This window comes from Felis catus, chromosome B3 (assembly GCF_018350175.1).
Source record: "Felis catus isolate Fca126 chromosome B3, F.catus_Fca126_mat1.0, whole genome shotgun sequence".
In the NCBI taxonomy this organism is placed as follows: domain Eukaryota; kingdom Metazoa; phylum Chordata; class Mammalia; order Carnivora; family Felidae; genus Felis; species Felis catus.
Window position 1 is genome coordinate 30,963,223 of NC_058373.1, and position 16,411 is coordinate 30,979,633.

General features: G+C 54.5%; 2 protein-coding genes across 4 annotated transcripts in view; both read left to right on the forward strand.

Annotated features, from left to right (window-relative positions):
* The window catches only part of SIN3A (SIN3 transcription regulator family member A), a 74,838-nt gene extending 72,148 nt beyond the window's left edge, over positions 1-2,690 (forward strand). For all 3 annotated transcript variants that reach the window (XM_019832029.3, XM_003986928.6, XM_045059010.1), the window contains one exon: positions 1,131-2,690. In XM_019832029.3, coding sequence (XP_019687588.1) covers positions 1,131-1,361 — 231 coding nt within the window. In that variant the 3' untranslated portion in view covers positions 1,362-2,690. The remainder of the gene's footprint in view (positions 1-1,130) is intronic.
* A 1,895-nt stretch (positions 2,691-4,585) lies between these two features.
* Positions 4,586-16,070, forward strand: MAN2C1 (mannosidase alpha class 2C member 1). The gene is made up of 26 exons (XM_003986929.6): positions 4,586-4,747; positions 5,022-5,147; positions 5,581-5,704; positions 6,869-6,939; positions 8,443-8,620; positions 8,937-9,126; positions 10,192-10,298; positions 10,475-10,585; positions 10,977-11,069; positions 11,193-11,309; positions 11,491-11,586; positions 11,700-11,845; positions 12,210-12,333; positions 12,674-12,795; positions 12,898-12,983; positions 13,110-13,265; positions 13,471-13,562; positions 13,733-13,827; positions 14,083-14,187; positions 14,270-14,426; positions 14,520-14,663; positions 15,024-15,133; positions 15,236-15,315; positions 15,421-15,569; positions 15,652-15,761; positions 15,834-16,070. Exons 1-26 carry the CDS (start codon positions 4,650-4,652, stop codon positions 15,958-15,960), a joined length of 3,114 nt encoding a protein of 1,037 aa, XP_003986978.1. The 5' UTR covers positions 4,586-4,649; the 3' UTR covers positions 15,961-16,070.
* The last annotated feature ends 341 nt before the right edge of the window (positions 16,071-16,411 follow it).

Below are 16,411 nucleotides of genomic sequence, written 5' to 3' on the forward strand. Positions count from 1 at the left end.
CTTCAGGCTCTGAACTATCCCAGAGCCCGATGCAGGGCTCAAACTTGTGAACCATAACACCCTAACCAAAGCCAAATTTGGACGCTTAACTGACTGGGCCACTCAGGCGCCCCTCCTTTTTAAAAGTTTGAGAGAGAGACAGTGCAAGTGGGGGGAGGGACAGAGAGGGGGAGAGAGAGAGAGGGAGGGAGGGGAGAGAGAGAGAGAGAGAGAGAGAGAGAGAGAGAGAGAGAATGAGAATGAGAATGAGAATGAATGCCAAGCAGGCTTTGCAACTGTCAGCACAGAGCCCAATGTGGAGCTCAAACCCACGAAACTGCAAGATCATAACCTAAGCTGAAACCAAGAGTCAGATGCTTAACCAACTGAGCCATCCAGGCATCCCAGGCGTCTAACTCTTGATCGTGAGATCGAACCCTGTGTCAGGCTCTGCACTGACAGCACAGAGCTTGTTTGGGATTCTCGCTTTCCCTCTCTACCCCTTCCCTGTTTACGTGCCCTCTCAGTTGTTTTTTTTTTTTCAATGCAGATTGATGGAAACAAGGAAATCTGTGGGTTTTTTTTTTTTATAAAAACATTTTTTTTTTAATGTTTATTTATTTTTGAGACGGAGAGAGACAGAGCATGAACGGGGGAGGGTCAGAGAGAGGGAGACACAGAATCGGAAGCAGGCTCCAGGCTCTGAGCTGTCAGCACAGAGCCCGACGCGGGGCTCGAACTCACGGACCGTGAGATCATGACCTGAGCCGAAGTTGGCCGCTCAACCGACCGAGCCACCCAGGCGCCCCGGAAATGTGTGTTTTTATCAGGTTCCCTAGTTGATCCTGATGAATGCTAAAAGCGAGAAGTGCTGAGCTAGTTCTGCTCAGACCCCATGTTGGCATTTCTTTAGGGGCTTTATGGATTCCAACTCTTTATATACTCCATGTTCTTAATCTCTTTCAATTTTCTTCTTTAAACAGGGACTCCTCACTAACCAGAGGTATCAAGGCTTGACCCCACACCTTTTTCTCTGCTACTTTAGAAAAAAATTAGGCTTTGTATTTGAAGAGGTTTTTCGTTTTGTTTTTTGTTTTGTTTTGTTTTGTTTGTCTTAGTTCATGGTTTTTTTTCGTTGTTCTGTTTTGCAGTCCCATGAGCGTGTAAGCAAGCGGCTACATCAGAGGTTCCAGGCCTGGGTAGATAAATGGACCAAGGAGCATGTGCCCCGTGAAATGGCAGCAGAGACCAGCAAGTGGCTCATGGGTGAGGGGCTGGAGGGCCTGGTGCCCTGTACCACCACCTGTGACACAGAGACCCTGCACTTTGTGAGCATTAACAAGTACCGTGTCAAATATGGCACAGTGTTCAAAGCCCCATAACTGCAAAGCCAGAGCAGATAACTTGAGGGGGGTGTGTGTGGGGAGCACTTGCACTCACACACACTGAAGAAACAAGGAAGATGCCTTTCAAGCCTCACTGGGCCTCTCTGGGACATGGCCACCTGATCAGTGTGTGGCTGGTGCAACCTGGCACCAAGTGGGCTACATATAAGGAACGTGGATACCTTACAAAGCCGGAGCTGGAACTTTTCCCAAGGGGTTTGGGGTATCACCCTGCTCTGGAGGGGAAGGAAATCCATGCAAGCACAGAGACATGCAGCTTGCTTGCACACACCAGCAGAGCTAAGACTGGAGTCTCCTGGGGCCTGACCTTCGATGAAGGAGCCAGATGCTGTTCACACCTTGACTGGATGGGCATGCACTGACAGACTGGGGAAGGACTCACCGCTCAGATGGATTGTAACTCTGATGGTCACTGCTCCTCTCCCCTCCCCCCAAAAGGAAAAAAAAACTGGATTTGATTTTTTTTTTTTTTTTTTTTTTTTTTTCCTGGTCACTCGAGCACATCTAGATCACCCGTTAGATTTTATTCTGGGACCTGCAGTTTGGCTTTGGGATTGATCATCTTGTGGGTTTTTCCTGACGAATCCCTCGCTGCCCACCCTTTACTCTCTCCTCTGGTTCTCAACCTCAGCAAGTTCAAATCCGTCGTCCTTTTTAGCTCCCGTGGAACTGTTTTGTACCTGCTTCTTTACTAGTCTACCCTAGTGCCATCCACCAGCTTTACTCTCTGACACACACACACACACACACACACACACACACACACACACACACACACACACAATTTTAACTTGGTTTTTCTTTTCTTTTTGTAAATAATGTACATACTGTCGATTTTTTATTAAAAGAAATATGCTTTGATGTGCTAGCATAACTGCTCTAGCTTCTTGTGTACCATAGTTCTATGTGGCTTCAGATTTAGTACCTATGAACAGATGTACAAGACATTTATTACACTTTTTACCAAAGGGAGTTACCGTTGTAGTACTTTTGTGTAAAACTTGTCTTCCCTCTTGCCCCAACTTTTTTTTTCTTTCTTTTTTCTTTTTCTTTCTTTTTTTCTTTCTTGGGTTTTTTGTTTTTTGTTTTTTTTTGTAAATAAATAAAGCTTGGTTCTTACTTAAGGAATGAACTCTCAACCCAAGTCCCTTGTCCTCACCAGAGAACTATTGTGGAGTAGGGATTTGGGCTTCAGTTCCTTATCCTCAGCACAAACAAGAATTTGCTTTAAATAACGATTCATTGCACTTGTCCCAAATCAAAATATTCCAAAATTTTCAAATAGAATACTTAATTCTTTTAGTACATGTTTTTCCCCTTATTTCAACTGTTTGGAAATATTTTGTATTTCAGCAAGTTGTCCAGCTATTTGCATTTCTCTGTGTGTATGTGTGTGTTTATATATATATATATATATATATATATATATATATATATATATATATATATATAATCCTTAATTGGAAATGGGGGTGAACAACTTAAACACAAAACCAGTATTTAAAAGAAATATGTACAAGGTGTATGGCCTAAATAGGGTTGGGAGAGAAAAAATTTGCTACGTTATTAGCAACTGCAAATGGACTTTTATATATTATATATATATATATATATATATATATATAATTGCATAAATTTAGACTAGCAAACCAGATAAACTGATTAGGATTTTTCTGTCTTCAGCCTGGAGTTTATGAACAAAGACATACTGAACCCCTCCCAGTAGTCTGATAGATTTTTCTCCATCAACCATTACCCTAGTCTTAGTTATAAAGTAACCAACATGTTTTGTGTGGACTTGTTTGCTTAATTAAAACCACCACCACCACAAACTACAAATTTTTTGGCTTCTGAACTTTAAAAACACATGGTATAGATTTCTCTGCTTTTAGACTTTTTTGTTGCAGAGGTAACAGGAGACTCTGAACCCGGAAGTGTAGGGGGTGGTCAAAGAGCCTTGTGGCAGCAGATTCTAGGATGAAGTTGGGCCAGTGCCAGACCTGGAGGCACATACATTATTGACTGAGGGGAAGGCTCTTCCAGCTTTTTCCAGCAATAGCTCACCTGTCACCCTCTGCTCACTCAAGAAAGATTGTGTTAACCTGGAATTGTGGAGGAAATTCATGGGGTCTGACCAGGGGTAGCCCCAGCTGTTGCTGTCCCTGCACTGCTTACAGGTCAGGATAGGGTTTCAGGGTCAGTTCAGGAGAAAACCCAACCCACCAGTGCAACCAAAAAAGGAGGGAGCCTCACCTACACCCAGGGTTTTCACAAGCCCCATCTTTATCCCTCCTGCCTTCTGAAAATTGAGCTCCAAGCTCTAAACCCAGCCTGTATTGTAGCAGTGAGTTGTCTTTATTTTAAATCACGTTTGGTACTCTGCACTTAGTCACTTTTCCCTGTGACCTACACTTGAAATGTGAACTTGGTCAGTATCTCCATTAAAAAATATCAGGGCTAGTGTGTATGTAATTTTTCTTAGCAATGATTTTATAGACAAGCACTGCCTGGCAATTCTAGAAGGAAAAAAAAATACCAGTGGGCTAAGGTAAGGATGAAACTGGAGGTGTTTCTTGGATCAGGCTTTTCTGAACTCTCCAGTCCTGTGTGGTGAAATACGTTATTCAATTAGGATTTTGAATGCTATGACTGATCTGCCATCTCACATCAAAATACTCCCAGGGTTTCTGGTGATAACTGACAGCTATATACACAAAACATGTAGGAGAGGAAGCTCAGGTTACTGGGGGTGCAAAGCCCTCCCTATTTAAGCAGATGTCTGCCAATTAGCGTCAAAGCACCCGCCCTGGCTCCTGGCTCTTCACACGTTAAGCAGACAACAGGTTTTCGAAGACAGAGCCAGAAGTCGGGCTAGGCGTGGAGAACTAGCCAGTTCTCACTCGCTGCTTCTAAGCCCTGGTGACCTGCGTCTGCAACAGCCGAGGCTCCCACCCGTCGTGCCTAAAATCCCCGGTCTCTGTCTCGGTTCTTTCGGAGAATCTAAGCGGCGTCAAACTTGCCGTTTTATTGAGGGATTTGCCCAGTGGCCTGCCAGTTCAGACGAGATAGCCTCGGAAGCCGGCTCTTGGCTTTCAGCTGCACGTTCAAGATTCAGTGTAGCGGGACTTCCGAGAGCCGCCAGTGTTCCAAGAAAAGCTGCCCGGGGCTGGAAGGCGCCCTTCGGCCCCGGAACCTTTGGTTCCCGACCGTGGGCCGCGCCGGCAACGACAGGGGCCTTCCGGGGAGAGGAGTGGGCGCGCGACGATGGCGGCGCCGGCCCTGAAGCACTGGCGCACTACGCTGGAGCGGGTGGAGAAATTCGTGTCGCCGCTCTACTTTACCGACTGTAACCTCCACGGCAGGTGGGGTTCCTCCCGCCCAGGGCGCCGGCCGGCCGCGGCCGCGCGCCTCAGCCTTCCCTTCCGGGGGGAAACTCAAGCTGCGGCCACCGGGGCCGAGGGATGAAGTGCCCGCCGCCGACTGGGCAAGGGCCCGGGAGGAGGGGTCGGGAGACGCTGTGCTGTGGGGCAGCCTTCTCGGCGACGGGTCAAGGGAACGCGCGTCCCCATCCGCCGACTGGCCCACGGGCGGCAAGGGGCGGCCTCGAGCCCGCGCCCACCCGTCCCTCCCGCCCAGGCTCTTCGGGGACAGCTGCCCGGTGGCCGCGCTCTCCAGCTTCCAGACGCCCGAGAGGCTACCATACCAGGAGGCTGTCCGGCAGGAGTTCCGCCCCGCGCAGATCGGCGACAGCTTTGGACCCACGTGGGTAACGCCCGGGGGCAGGGTGGGGCCAGCGGGCAGCGCCCCTCCCCTCTCGCTCACCCCCTCTAAGGGCCACACCTCCATTGCGGCCCTAGGTCCTAGACAGCCGCTTGGGGAGGAGCAGCGCCCTCTGCTGGAAACAGCTCTCTGGTCTCTCAGTTTCCGTGGGAGAGTTTTCATCCCCCGCCCCTCCCTCCTCCCAGTACCTAGAGCCTACCCGTTAGGAAAGGCACTCTAGCACGGATTACAGACCCCTGACTTCTCTGCCTTTTCCCCTCACCTTGCTGCACACCTTGTTGCTCCTTTCTTGTGGATCAAAGCTGACTACCTTGTGAAGCTGCAGATGCTTGGAGACAGTCTCCAGTCCCTGCTGACCCTTAATCCGAGGAAGTGTGGCAAAAGGACAGGGCCCATCTCAATGGCTGTCTTGCAGATGGTGGACCTGTTGGTTTCGGGTGGAGCTGACCATTCCGGAGGCATGGGTGGGTCAGGAAGTTCACCTTCGCTGGGAAAGTGATGGAGAAGGCCTGGTGTGGAGAGATGGAGAGCCTGTCCAGGTGAGGAGCCCTGCCCTAGGGATAGGTAGGGCCCCATTTCAGCCCTTGTCTGTGAAGAAGCCACAGCTTAGTGGCTCTGCCTGCAGGGTGGTATCAGGATATCAGGATTGGGGAAGTTGCCACTTGGGCCCCAGTGTAATTGGTCCCTCTCATAGTGGGAAGTTCAGTGGATGGTTTTAGGTCCTAACACAATTAGTGCTTAACCAACAGCTGCCACTGACTGGCCACCTTCCCATTCAGGGCTGAATATAGTTGCTAATCAAGTACAATAATAATAAATACAGCAGATCCATTTATTAACCCTCTACTAGGTGTCAGGTGCCAAGACTGTTGGCTTTGCAGACCATAACACTTTTAAGTTTTTCATAAACTAGTTTTTATTATATGTAGCATATACTTACGAGGGGAGACTTTCAAATGGTTCTCGATGGTATAAAGTATAAATGCAAGTCCTCTTCCCCTGAAGTAATGGCTCTCTCCCTGCCACACCATTCCCAGTTCCCCAGATATAACTATTGACTGTCTTGTTTATGCATCCACCCATATCAGGTTTAATCTTTACAGTCCTATGTGGTGGGTCTTTATGCCCATTTACAGATGAAGAAACTGAGATCTAGCGGTCAGTTCACTTGCTCAGCCTCCATTCCAATTAGACTAACTTCCTGTCTCAGGTTAGGACTCTTGTTCTTTTTGTATGGAAAGATGGCAAACCCCTCCCTCCCTCTCTCTCTCCTTCCATTGGCTCAGCAGATGTCTCCTGAGTGCCCTCTCTGGGCCAGGCCCTGTACTAAGCACTGGGGATTTAGCAAGGAATGAGGCAACCCTGCATCTGACTTCATAGAGTTCCCCTTCAGATACTTATTCAGTGGTACAGAGGCCACCAGAAGCCATACCCAGACATCCTAATACCTGCCCAGGACTCTTCCCATAAGACCAGGGGCTTTTCTGCTGGTAAACGGGTGCCATTCGTGCTCATGGCACTCCAGCTTCTGTAGGGTTTGGGCACTGGCTATCAGGGGTCCCCAGTTTGTCAATCCTGGCCTTGCATGGGAGAGAGGAGCCAGGGCTGAGGACTAGGCAGAGAGGCCTGGCCTCCCTCAGCTTAAACTTCACCTGAACTGTTCAAAAGCCTCAGGCCCTGTCTCTCACTTCATTCCCCATAAGGGTTTGACGAAAGAGGGAGAGAAGACCAGCTATGTCCTGACTGACAGGCTGGAAGAAGGAGACCCCCGGAGGTGAGTGAGTTCCTGTGCTCTAGTTGACCACCAGTGGTTGAGGAAGAGCTGAAGTCCAGCGTGACCCAGAAACGCCAACCTCCAACACAAGCATCCTCAAATCTCACAGTTTTTAAAGAATAGGATTTTTTTTCCTGCCTAGAAAGACAATATCTGCCTTCTTGTGGTAAATACAGGAAAGCACAAAGAAGTAAATGACTCCCATTATCCCATCACCTAGAGATGACCGTTATTAACATTTCAGCCTTCACCACAGGAACTCATTCAGGCATAGTTCTTACTAGTTAAGGTTGTATTTCTTTGATATTTTGCATTCTGATTTTTTCCATCCCATTTTATAACATGGGCATTTTATGTCACCATTAAAAACTCCAACATAATATTATTATATTTTCTAATATTTATTTTTATTTATTTTTTAGAGAAAGAGAGAGACAGGGTGAGTGGGGGAGGGGCAGAGAGAAAGGGAGACGGAATCCCAAGCAGGCTCCAGGCTCTGAGCTATAAGCACAGAGCCTGACACAGGGCTCTAACCCACGAACCGGGGAGATCATGACCTGAGCCAAAGTTGGATGCTTAACTGGCTGAGCCACCCAGGTGCCCCTATTTTTATTTATTTTATGTTTTTTATTTTTTTATATGTTCATTTATTTTGAGAGAGAGAGTGCGCACACATATGCATCTAATGAGGGAAGGGCAGAGAGAGAGGGAGAGAAAATCCCAAGCAGGGTGCTGTCAGAGCAGAGCCTGACACAGGACTTGAACTCACGAACCATGAGATCATGACCTGAACCAAAGTCAAGAGTTGGATGCTTAACTAACTGAGCCACCCAGGTGCCCCTCTAATATTTACTGAACACTGTATCTGATGCTTCCAGATACTAGGACAGGGTTAGCGAGTAATCTGGTCCTTGACAGCAAGGGGGACTCACAGATACTTACAAAATTACAAAACCAATGGCGGCTCTGAATGCGAATACTGGGAGCTCAATATGGGAAAGCTGTTCCAGATTTAGGAGAGGGTTGGGAGGTGGATTAGGGAAGGCTTCCCCAAGGAAGTCGTGTTTGTTCACTGAAGTCTAAGTAGAACCACAACACAGACTACTGTGCCACTCCAAAGAACGGCCCTGCCCCATGTTGACTGCTGGCTCTTTGAAGGATTGGACCTGGAGGATCCAAACACGTTTTTAATCGGCAAAGAGGGTTCTGAGACCAAGGGAGTGTATTGTAAAGACAGCTGTGGAAATGGAAACAAAAGGCTAAGCAGCAGCATAATTCACACAGTTCCGAACTTGGCTACTCATTGTCCCTGCCCAAAGCAGGACCCTCATCAGCAGAACATGACCTTCTTGTCCACACACCTCAGATACTGTGGGATCTGGGTAGTGGATCCTGGAGGCGAACAGGGAGAGGCCAGATGGATGCTCCCTTGGTTCTGGCTCCCCAAGCCCCCAGGATCTTCTGCTAGTCCCTTGGCCTGAGGTTGCCTGTCCACATTCGTAGCCTGACCCTCTACGTGGAAGTAGCCTGCAATGGGCTCCTGGGGGCCGGGAAGGGAAGCATGATCGCAGCCCCTGACCCAGAGAAGATGTTCCAGGTGAGCCGGGCTGAGCTGGCTGTGTTCCGCCGGGATGTCCACAGGCTCCTGGTGGATCTAGAGCTGCTACTGGGCATAGCCAAGGTAATCGACACCCCTGTCCCACCTAGTCACTCTAGAGCCCTTCCTGGCCCCCAGGAGCAGGTTATTTCTTGTGTCAGATAGTTGGGAGTCTGGGAATCCAGATTAGGGAGAGTGTTTTTGCCTGCTTGAGTATTGAAAGGATTTCCCTATGTAAAGGGGAGGAGGGAGACAGTGCTAAGCAGGGGAAACCAGAAGGAGCAAAGGGGTCAGAGGTAGGGAGGAGCTTTGCTGAGAGCCATTGAGAGGTCAGCCAGGGCCTAATTCTGGAGACTCAACTTGGTTGAGACTGGGATTAAGGGACAGAACCCTGCTGCAGGGCCTTGGGGAGGACAACCAGCGCAGCTTCCAGGCCCTGTACACAGCCAACCAGATGGTGAACGTGTGTGACCCTGCCCAGCCTGAGACCTTCCCAGTGGCGCAGGCTCTGGCCTCCAGGTTCTTTGGCCAACGTGGAGGAGAAAGTCAACATACCATCCATGCCATGGGGCACTGCCACATTGATACAGGTAGGGCAGCAGCTGGCCAGGTTGGTGGGGGAAGCAGGAGTGCCCTTGAAGCCCTGGATGTGCCCTGGAAGCACTGTGTCATCCCCAGCAAATTCTTACCCCTATTGGACCTCAGTTTTCCCCATTTGTAAAATGGGGTCAGGGGCCTGGACTGTGTCGCTTCATTTATTCTTTCGACAAAATCTGATGCCCCATGTGGCCCCCTGCCAGATAGTGGGAGGTAGGATTATAGAGACTGGTGACTGTAAAATAGGCAGACAGAGATGGGGCCATAACGGAGGAAGGTCAGGAGAACTCAAGAGAGGCTCCCTGTAGGAGGTGATCTTGGAACTGAGTGAGAATGAGTAAGTTTGACAAGAGTGTCCAAGTCCTCAGACAGGACTGGCCTAGAAGTAATTAAGATAGGGGCTCAAGCGCAGGGGCAGGCTTCTAGCTTTGGACTTGATGAATTTGCAGCATCTGTGAGGCTTATAGGAAATCTACATTTTTACAAGCTCCCCAAGGTACTGATTCCGATGCAGCTAACATTTCTGAACCACAGAACAAGGGCTTTCTCTGCTGTGCCAAGGTTTGCAGTGGAGTGTGGGGGTTCTGGGCTGGTAAGGAAGGATCTGAGGCCTAGAGGCCAGGAGGCTGGAGGGCTTCATGCAGGATAGCTGGTCCCAGCAGGTCCATCTCGGGATGCTGTGCCCCCCTGTTCTGGGATATCCCTCAATGTGTTAACACCCTGCCACCTTTTATAGAATCCTTTCAGGGGTGGGGTGGGGTCTCAGCCTCAGAGTGAGGCTATTTCAGGGTGTGGGGCCTCCATTTCCTGACCTATAAAGCTGACAGCCTCCTTTCCCCACCCCCTACTTGCACCTTGCCGGCGTGTTTTGAACTGAGAGCTCAGGAGGGGTGCCACAGGGCCTTGCAGGGAAAGGGGCCTGGGGTGGTAGGGGGACAGCCCTCTGGAGGCCCAGGCTGGGCCTGGTCTGGTGCTGGGAGCCAGGGATGAGGCTGGAGATCTGTGAGGAGTTGTGGACCTTGCTGCTCTCCCTCCACCTCTGCGCCTCTCCTGTCCAGCCTGGCTTTGGCCCTTCAAGGAGACTGTGCGAAAATGTGCCCGGAGCTGGGTGACAGCTGTGCAGCTCATGGAGCAGAACCCTGAGTTCATCTTTGCCTGCTCCCAGGTCAGAGGGACAGCCGTGTGGGGGCACCTGGAGCCCAGTAGGTCCAAGGGTGAGGTTCTGAGGGCTTCTGAGGAGGAGCACTCTTCCCCACCTTCAGCTGCCCACTGGCTGCAGACACTCAGGCCTGGGTGGTGTCCTGGTCACTTCTGACCGGCTCGGGCCCCATCTGCCCACAGGCGCAGCAGCTCGAGTGGGTAAAGAGCCACTACCCTGGCCTGCATGCCCGACTCCAGGAGTTCGCCTGCCGCGGGCAGTTTGTGCCTGTGGGGGGCACCTGGGTGGAGATGGTAAGTACCATCTGCACCCCCTCCACCTCAGGCCACACTGTCAAAATAGCCTTCCCCGCTCGGCCTTGCCGGTAGGTGGCTTTCTGCATGCCCTTCATACCCCCTCTGTGGCAGCACTTACTAGTCCACGGAATCCCAAGGCCCGGGACCCCAAGGGGGAGGAGGGCCTCAAGTACTGTGGCAGGCTGTCTTCGTGACCCCACCCTGGATACCTCCCCTTCCAGCAGGCAGACAGTTGGGCCTGATGGGAGGAGATGGACCCCTCTGGGCACTGGCTGTAACCCCTATGTCAGCCGCGGTTTCTCTTACACGTGAGGTGGGGGTGGCCAGATCTCCTGCCTATTCCCCATCTATGCTGACGCCGGCTACCTCCGTCTTCACTCACTGCCAGGATGGGAACCTTCCCAGTGGAGAGGCCATGGTGAGGCAATTCCTACAGGGCCAGAACTTCTTCCTGCAGGAGTTTGGGAAAATGTGCTCTGAGGTAGTCTGGGAGCTGCTGCACCTGCGGGCAGATGGGGTTGGAGCTTGACCTTGAGAGGCTGAGGCTGGGGCTGTTCCACCAAGAGCCCTGGTTCCCCTGTCCCAGAGGCCCTCTTCCCCACAGTTCTGGCTGCCAGACACGTTTGGCTACTCGGCACAGCTTCCCCAGATCATGCGCAGCTGTGGCATCCGGCACTTCCTGACCCAAAAACTGAGCTGGAACTTGGTGAACTCCTTCCCGGTGAGCAGACCTCAGGGGGCCAGGGGCCCCACATGGAACGTTCATCTCCCCCTCATTAAGGGGTCCTGGACAGACCACCCAACCCCTATCCAGAGAGGCCGTGCCCCCCCAGGGTTACACAAAGGTAGGACAGGTCCGGAATGCCCTGACTCTGGCCGCTCTCCTATCTCCCTACCCGCAGCACCATACTTTTTTCTGGGAGGGGCTGGATGGCTCCCGTGTGCTGGCCCACTTCCCACCTGGCGACTCATATGGGATGCAGGGCAGTGTGGAGGAGGTGAGGGGGCACCTAGTGGCTGAGGTTGGGGGGGGGGGGGGGGGGGGCAGGCCGGAGAGGGCTGGGTGTCCTGTTCTCAGCTGACCCATGTTGACCTATCCCCGCCTGTCCAGGTGCTGAAGACCGTGGTCAAAAACAGGGACAAGGGGCGGACCAACCACAGTGCCTTCCTCTTCGGCTTTGGGGATGGGGGTGGTGGCCCCACCCAGACGATGGTGGACCGCTTGAAGCGGCTGCACAACACAGATGGGCTGCCCAGGTTGGACCTGGCCCTCCGGCAGCCCTCACTGTTCACTTTGCCCTTGCGCAGCCCTGCTTTCTGCTCAAACATCGGGTCTAACTCCTCCACTGGACCTTTTCCTGCTCCAATCCTGGACCACTGGTCCTTCCCAGCTCCCACCCTGGGGGAAGGGTGGGGAAAAAGCTGATGGTGGGAAGGAGCTTAAATCTACCAGAGAGAGAACTCTCCTGGCGTGTCCAGAACTGGCTTTGTGTGGACAGGGAACTTTCTGGGGGTGGTTCCTTTCTGTTGAGGCTGGATCTCTTGTCCACTCTGGCGTGGAGGAAGGGTGAGCCACGTAGTAGCCCCAAGACTGGGAGACCCAGGCTGTGGTCCCCCTCAGGGTGCAGCTGTCTTCTCCGGGGAGACTCTTCTCGGCACTGGAGACCGACTCAGGGCAGCTGTGCACATGGGTTGGGGAGCTCTTTCTGGAGTTACATAATGGCACCTACACCACCCATGCCCAGGTCAGGAGCTGGTCATTGAGCCCAGCGGGGAGGGTCTGCAGAGGGTTAGAGGAGGAAGTGGGGGATAGAGTCTAGTCTAGACCTGGGGGAAGAGGTTTGTGTTCCAGGGAGGCACCGAGGGGAGAAAAGTACCGGAGCTGAGTGGGTCAGGGGCCTGGAGGAGAGACAGGGCTGGGTGTCCCTGAAGAAGGGTGGGTGTGGGCCGAGGGGAGAGGATGAAGGCATGCGGGGCAGGTCAGCCACAAGAGGCTTTATCCGGAAGGCCCTGGGGAGCCTCAGGTTCTGAGCAGGGGAGGGCTTGGAAGGTGTCCTGGGGCAGATCCCCCCCATCCCTGCTCAGATCAAGAAGGGAAACCGGGAGTGTGAGCGGATCCTGCATGACGTGGAGCTGCTCAGCAGCCTGGCCGTGGCCCGCAGCGCCCAGTTCCTGTACCCGGCAGCCCAGCTGCAGGACCTCTGGAGGTCAGCCTGGCTTCTGGCCCCTGCCACCAACCTGACCTCCTCCCCGACACCTCTGTGGCCACCCTTCCCGGCCTTCCCCATCCCTGTCCTTGGCTCCTGCAGGCTCCTGCTCCTGAACCAGTTCCATGATGTGGTGACCGGCAGCTGCATCGAGCTGGTGGCAGAGGAAGCCATGTGCCACTATGAAGGTGAAGCTGATGACATTCCCGCCGCTGTCCCCGATGCCAAGGGTCGAGCCCTGAGGGTGTCCTATGGGATACTCAGGGGTCATCCCAGACCCACTGCCCACCCGTGACCAGCCAGTCTCTCCTCAGACATCCGTGCCCATGGCAACACACTGCTCAGTGCTGCAGCCGCAGCCCTGTGTGCTGGGGAGCCAGGTCCTGAGGGCCTCCTCATTGTCAACACGCTGCCTTGGAAGCGCACTGAAGTGTTGGCCCTGCCCAGGCCTGGTGGGGCCCACAGCCTAGGTATGAGCTGGAGAGAAAAGCTGCCACTGCAGTAGGAGGGACCGAGGCACGACCCAGAGTTGGGGACGCTGCCCTGGGGGTCGCTGCCCTGGGGTGCCCCAGGCTGGAGAATAGTAGTGGAAGTATCTGCCCCTCCTCCCGCCCCCCTGAACAAGGCTCCTAGAAGGGCAGGGAGGCTGCACTGATACCTACGCCTCATCCCCAGCCCTGGTGACAGTGCCCAGCATGGGCTATGCTCCTGCCCCCACCTCATTGCAGCCCCTGCCGCCCCAGCAGCCCGTGTTTGTAGTGCAAGAGGTAAGTGTAGGCACGTCCTGGTGGGCAGGGCCCGTCCTGGGCCGTCCCTAACAACATGGGGATGCTGAGCTCCCCAGCCCGGAGCAAGTGGTGAGGTGGGGCTGGGCTGGGGGTGCTGTTGGTTGTGGGAAGCCCCTGCAGACTCAGCTTCAAGGACCCCTCCCACCAAGACTGACGGTTCTGTGACTCTGGACAACGGCATCATCCGGGTGAGGCTGGACCCAACCGGCTGCCTGACGTCCCTGGTGCTGGTGGCCTCTGGCAGGTGCCAACTCCTTATTGCCCTCTTCCGGTGCCTGGCAAGTAGACCCCAGACCCTGTTCCCTCTGTTTCCTGGCCACAGCACTACCCACGGCAGCCCTTCAGTGGGTCTGGACTGCAACCCACACATGAAGCAGGGCAGACTGGGCTAGGAATCCCCTTGTCCTTTGGGCCTACTCTCCCTGCCCCCACCCCACCTTAAGCAGCTGGAGAGACCAAGGTCATAAAGTTCGAAAGCACCAACTCCGTGTCCTTCTAGGGAAGCCATTGCTGAGGGCACCGTGGGGAATCAGTTTGTGCTGTTCGATGATGTCCCCCTGTACTGGGATGCATGGGATGTCATGGACTACCATTTGGAGACACGGTACGGCATGGGCAGGACCCGGGCGGTGGTGGGCCCCCTCCATCAGCCTGCCCTGGCTCAGGTCTGCCACCTCGCCCCACAGGAAGCCAGTGCGGGGCCAGGCAGGGACCTTGGCAGTGGGCATCGAGGGTGGCATGCGGGGCAGTGCCTGGTTCCTGCTGCAGATCAGCCCCAACAGTCGGCTCAGCCAGGAGGTTGTGCTGGATGTTGGCTGCCCCTACGTCCGCTTCCACACCGAGGTAGCAGAGGGCAGCGTGGTGGGCGTCCTCCCCCAGTGTGGCTGGTGAGGGGGGAGCCGCCCAGGCCTGTGTGCGTCTGGCCTCCCACTCCAGGTGCACTGGCACGAGGCCCACAAGTTCCTGAAGGTGGAGTTCCCCGCCCGTGTGCGGAGCCCCCAGGCCACCTATGAGGTCCAGTTCGGGCATCTGCAGCGGCCCACCCATCACAACACCTCCTGGGACTGGGCTCGATTTGAGGTCTGACATGGGGTGGGGTGGGGGTTTGGATCCTGCCCGGCTGGGGAGGGCGTGGTTGTGTGGTGTAGGGTCAGCAAACCGTGATCAAGATTTGCTGGCTCCTACTTTGTGCTAGGCATTGTTGCTAAATGCTTTGTTTAGTTTGACACTCATGCGCATTTGGTGGGGTAAATTCTGTTAGGCCCATTTCGCAGAGGAAGAACTGAGGCCCGGACAGGTTGGGTGGTGTGCCCAGGGTCTCCCGTAGTGAGAGCTGGAATTCAATCCTGTGGTCCCCAGGGCTGGCCCTCACGGTAGTGACAGGAGCTCTGGAGCACGAGGAGGCAGGGCCACCAAGTGAGTCTGGGGTCTGCCCTCCAGGTGTGGGCCCACCGCTGGATGGATCTGTCGGAGCACGGCTTCGGGCTGGCCCTGCTCAATGACTGCAAGTATGGCGCCTCAGTCCGAGGCAACGTCCTCAGCCTCTCACTGTGAGTGGAGTGCCCGCCAGGCCCGGGGTGCTGGTGTGGGGGCGCAGGTCTTCCTAGCTGAAGCAGCTCCAGCCCGGCCCATATCCACCCTCCCCACCCCAGCTTGCGGGCACCTAAGGCCCCCGACGCCACCGCTGACATGGGACGCCACGAGTTCACCTATGCGCTGATGCCGCACAAGGGTGAGGGCTGCTGCCGGGCGCTTCTCTGCCCTTCTCTGAGCCGGTTTCTCGCAGCGGCCGGTGAAGAAAACGCCAGCACACTCACGCCCGTACCCCCATCTCCAGGCTCATTCCAGGACGCTGGCGTTATCCCCGCTGCCTACAACCTCAACTTCCCCCTGTTGGCGCTGCCTGCCCCGGGCCCGGCGCCCGCTGCCGCCTGGAGCGCCTTCTCGGTGTCCTCGCCTGCGGTAGTGTTGGAGACGGTCAAACAGGCAAGGGGCCGCGTGGCGCCGGGGGCGGGGTCCCCGGCTGGGTCCACCCTCGGCCCCGCCCACCGCCCGCCTCCCTCCGCAGGCGGAGACCAGCCCCCAGGGCCGCACGCTGGTCCTCCGGCTGTACGAGGCCCACGGCAGCCACGTCGACTGCTGGCTGCACACGTCGCTGCCGGTTCAGGAGGCCGTCCTGTGAGTGGGGGCGTGGGGTGGGGGTGGGAGTCCTGCCCTCGCGGGGACCTCGTGACCCCTCCTGTTCTCCAGCTGCGACCTCCTGGAGCGGCGCGACCCCGCTGGCCACCTGCCCCTTCAGGACGACCGCCTGAAGCTCACCTTTTCTCCCTTCCAAGTGCAGTCCCTGTTGCTGGTGCTGCAACCCCCACCAAACTGAGCCTCTTGAGGGTGGGGTTTTGTTTGTGGAAGGCCTGGGGGGGCGGTGCTCACTTCCACCTCCCCAGCCTGATTCATCACCTCTTGAACAATAAACCCTTGACTCAGGAACCCTGCTATAGTCCCTGCTCACTCCCGAAGGGCCTATCCCCAGACTCCCAAGGGAGGAAGACTTTTCCCCAAGCATTTGGGGGCAAGGGCAAGATCTACAGGGTCTGGGTTGCAGCCCCTGGGAGAGATTTGGGATTTCAGTGACCACAGGGTGGCTAGGGGATCTGTGAGAAGAAGTTCCTCCCCTGGGGAGGAAGCCAGGGCTTCTGATGAGCCACCCACTAGGAGAGGAGCACTGACCAATGTCAGCGCTGGGAATTCTGGACTGGAGGGCCTGCTGAGGGCCGGGATCTCTGTGCTACCTCTGACAGGCTGTACCTGCAGAGGCAGACTATTGCGTG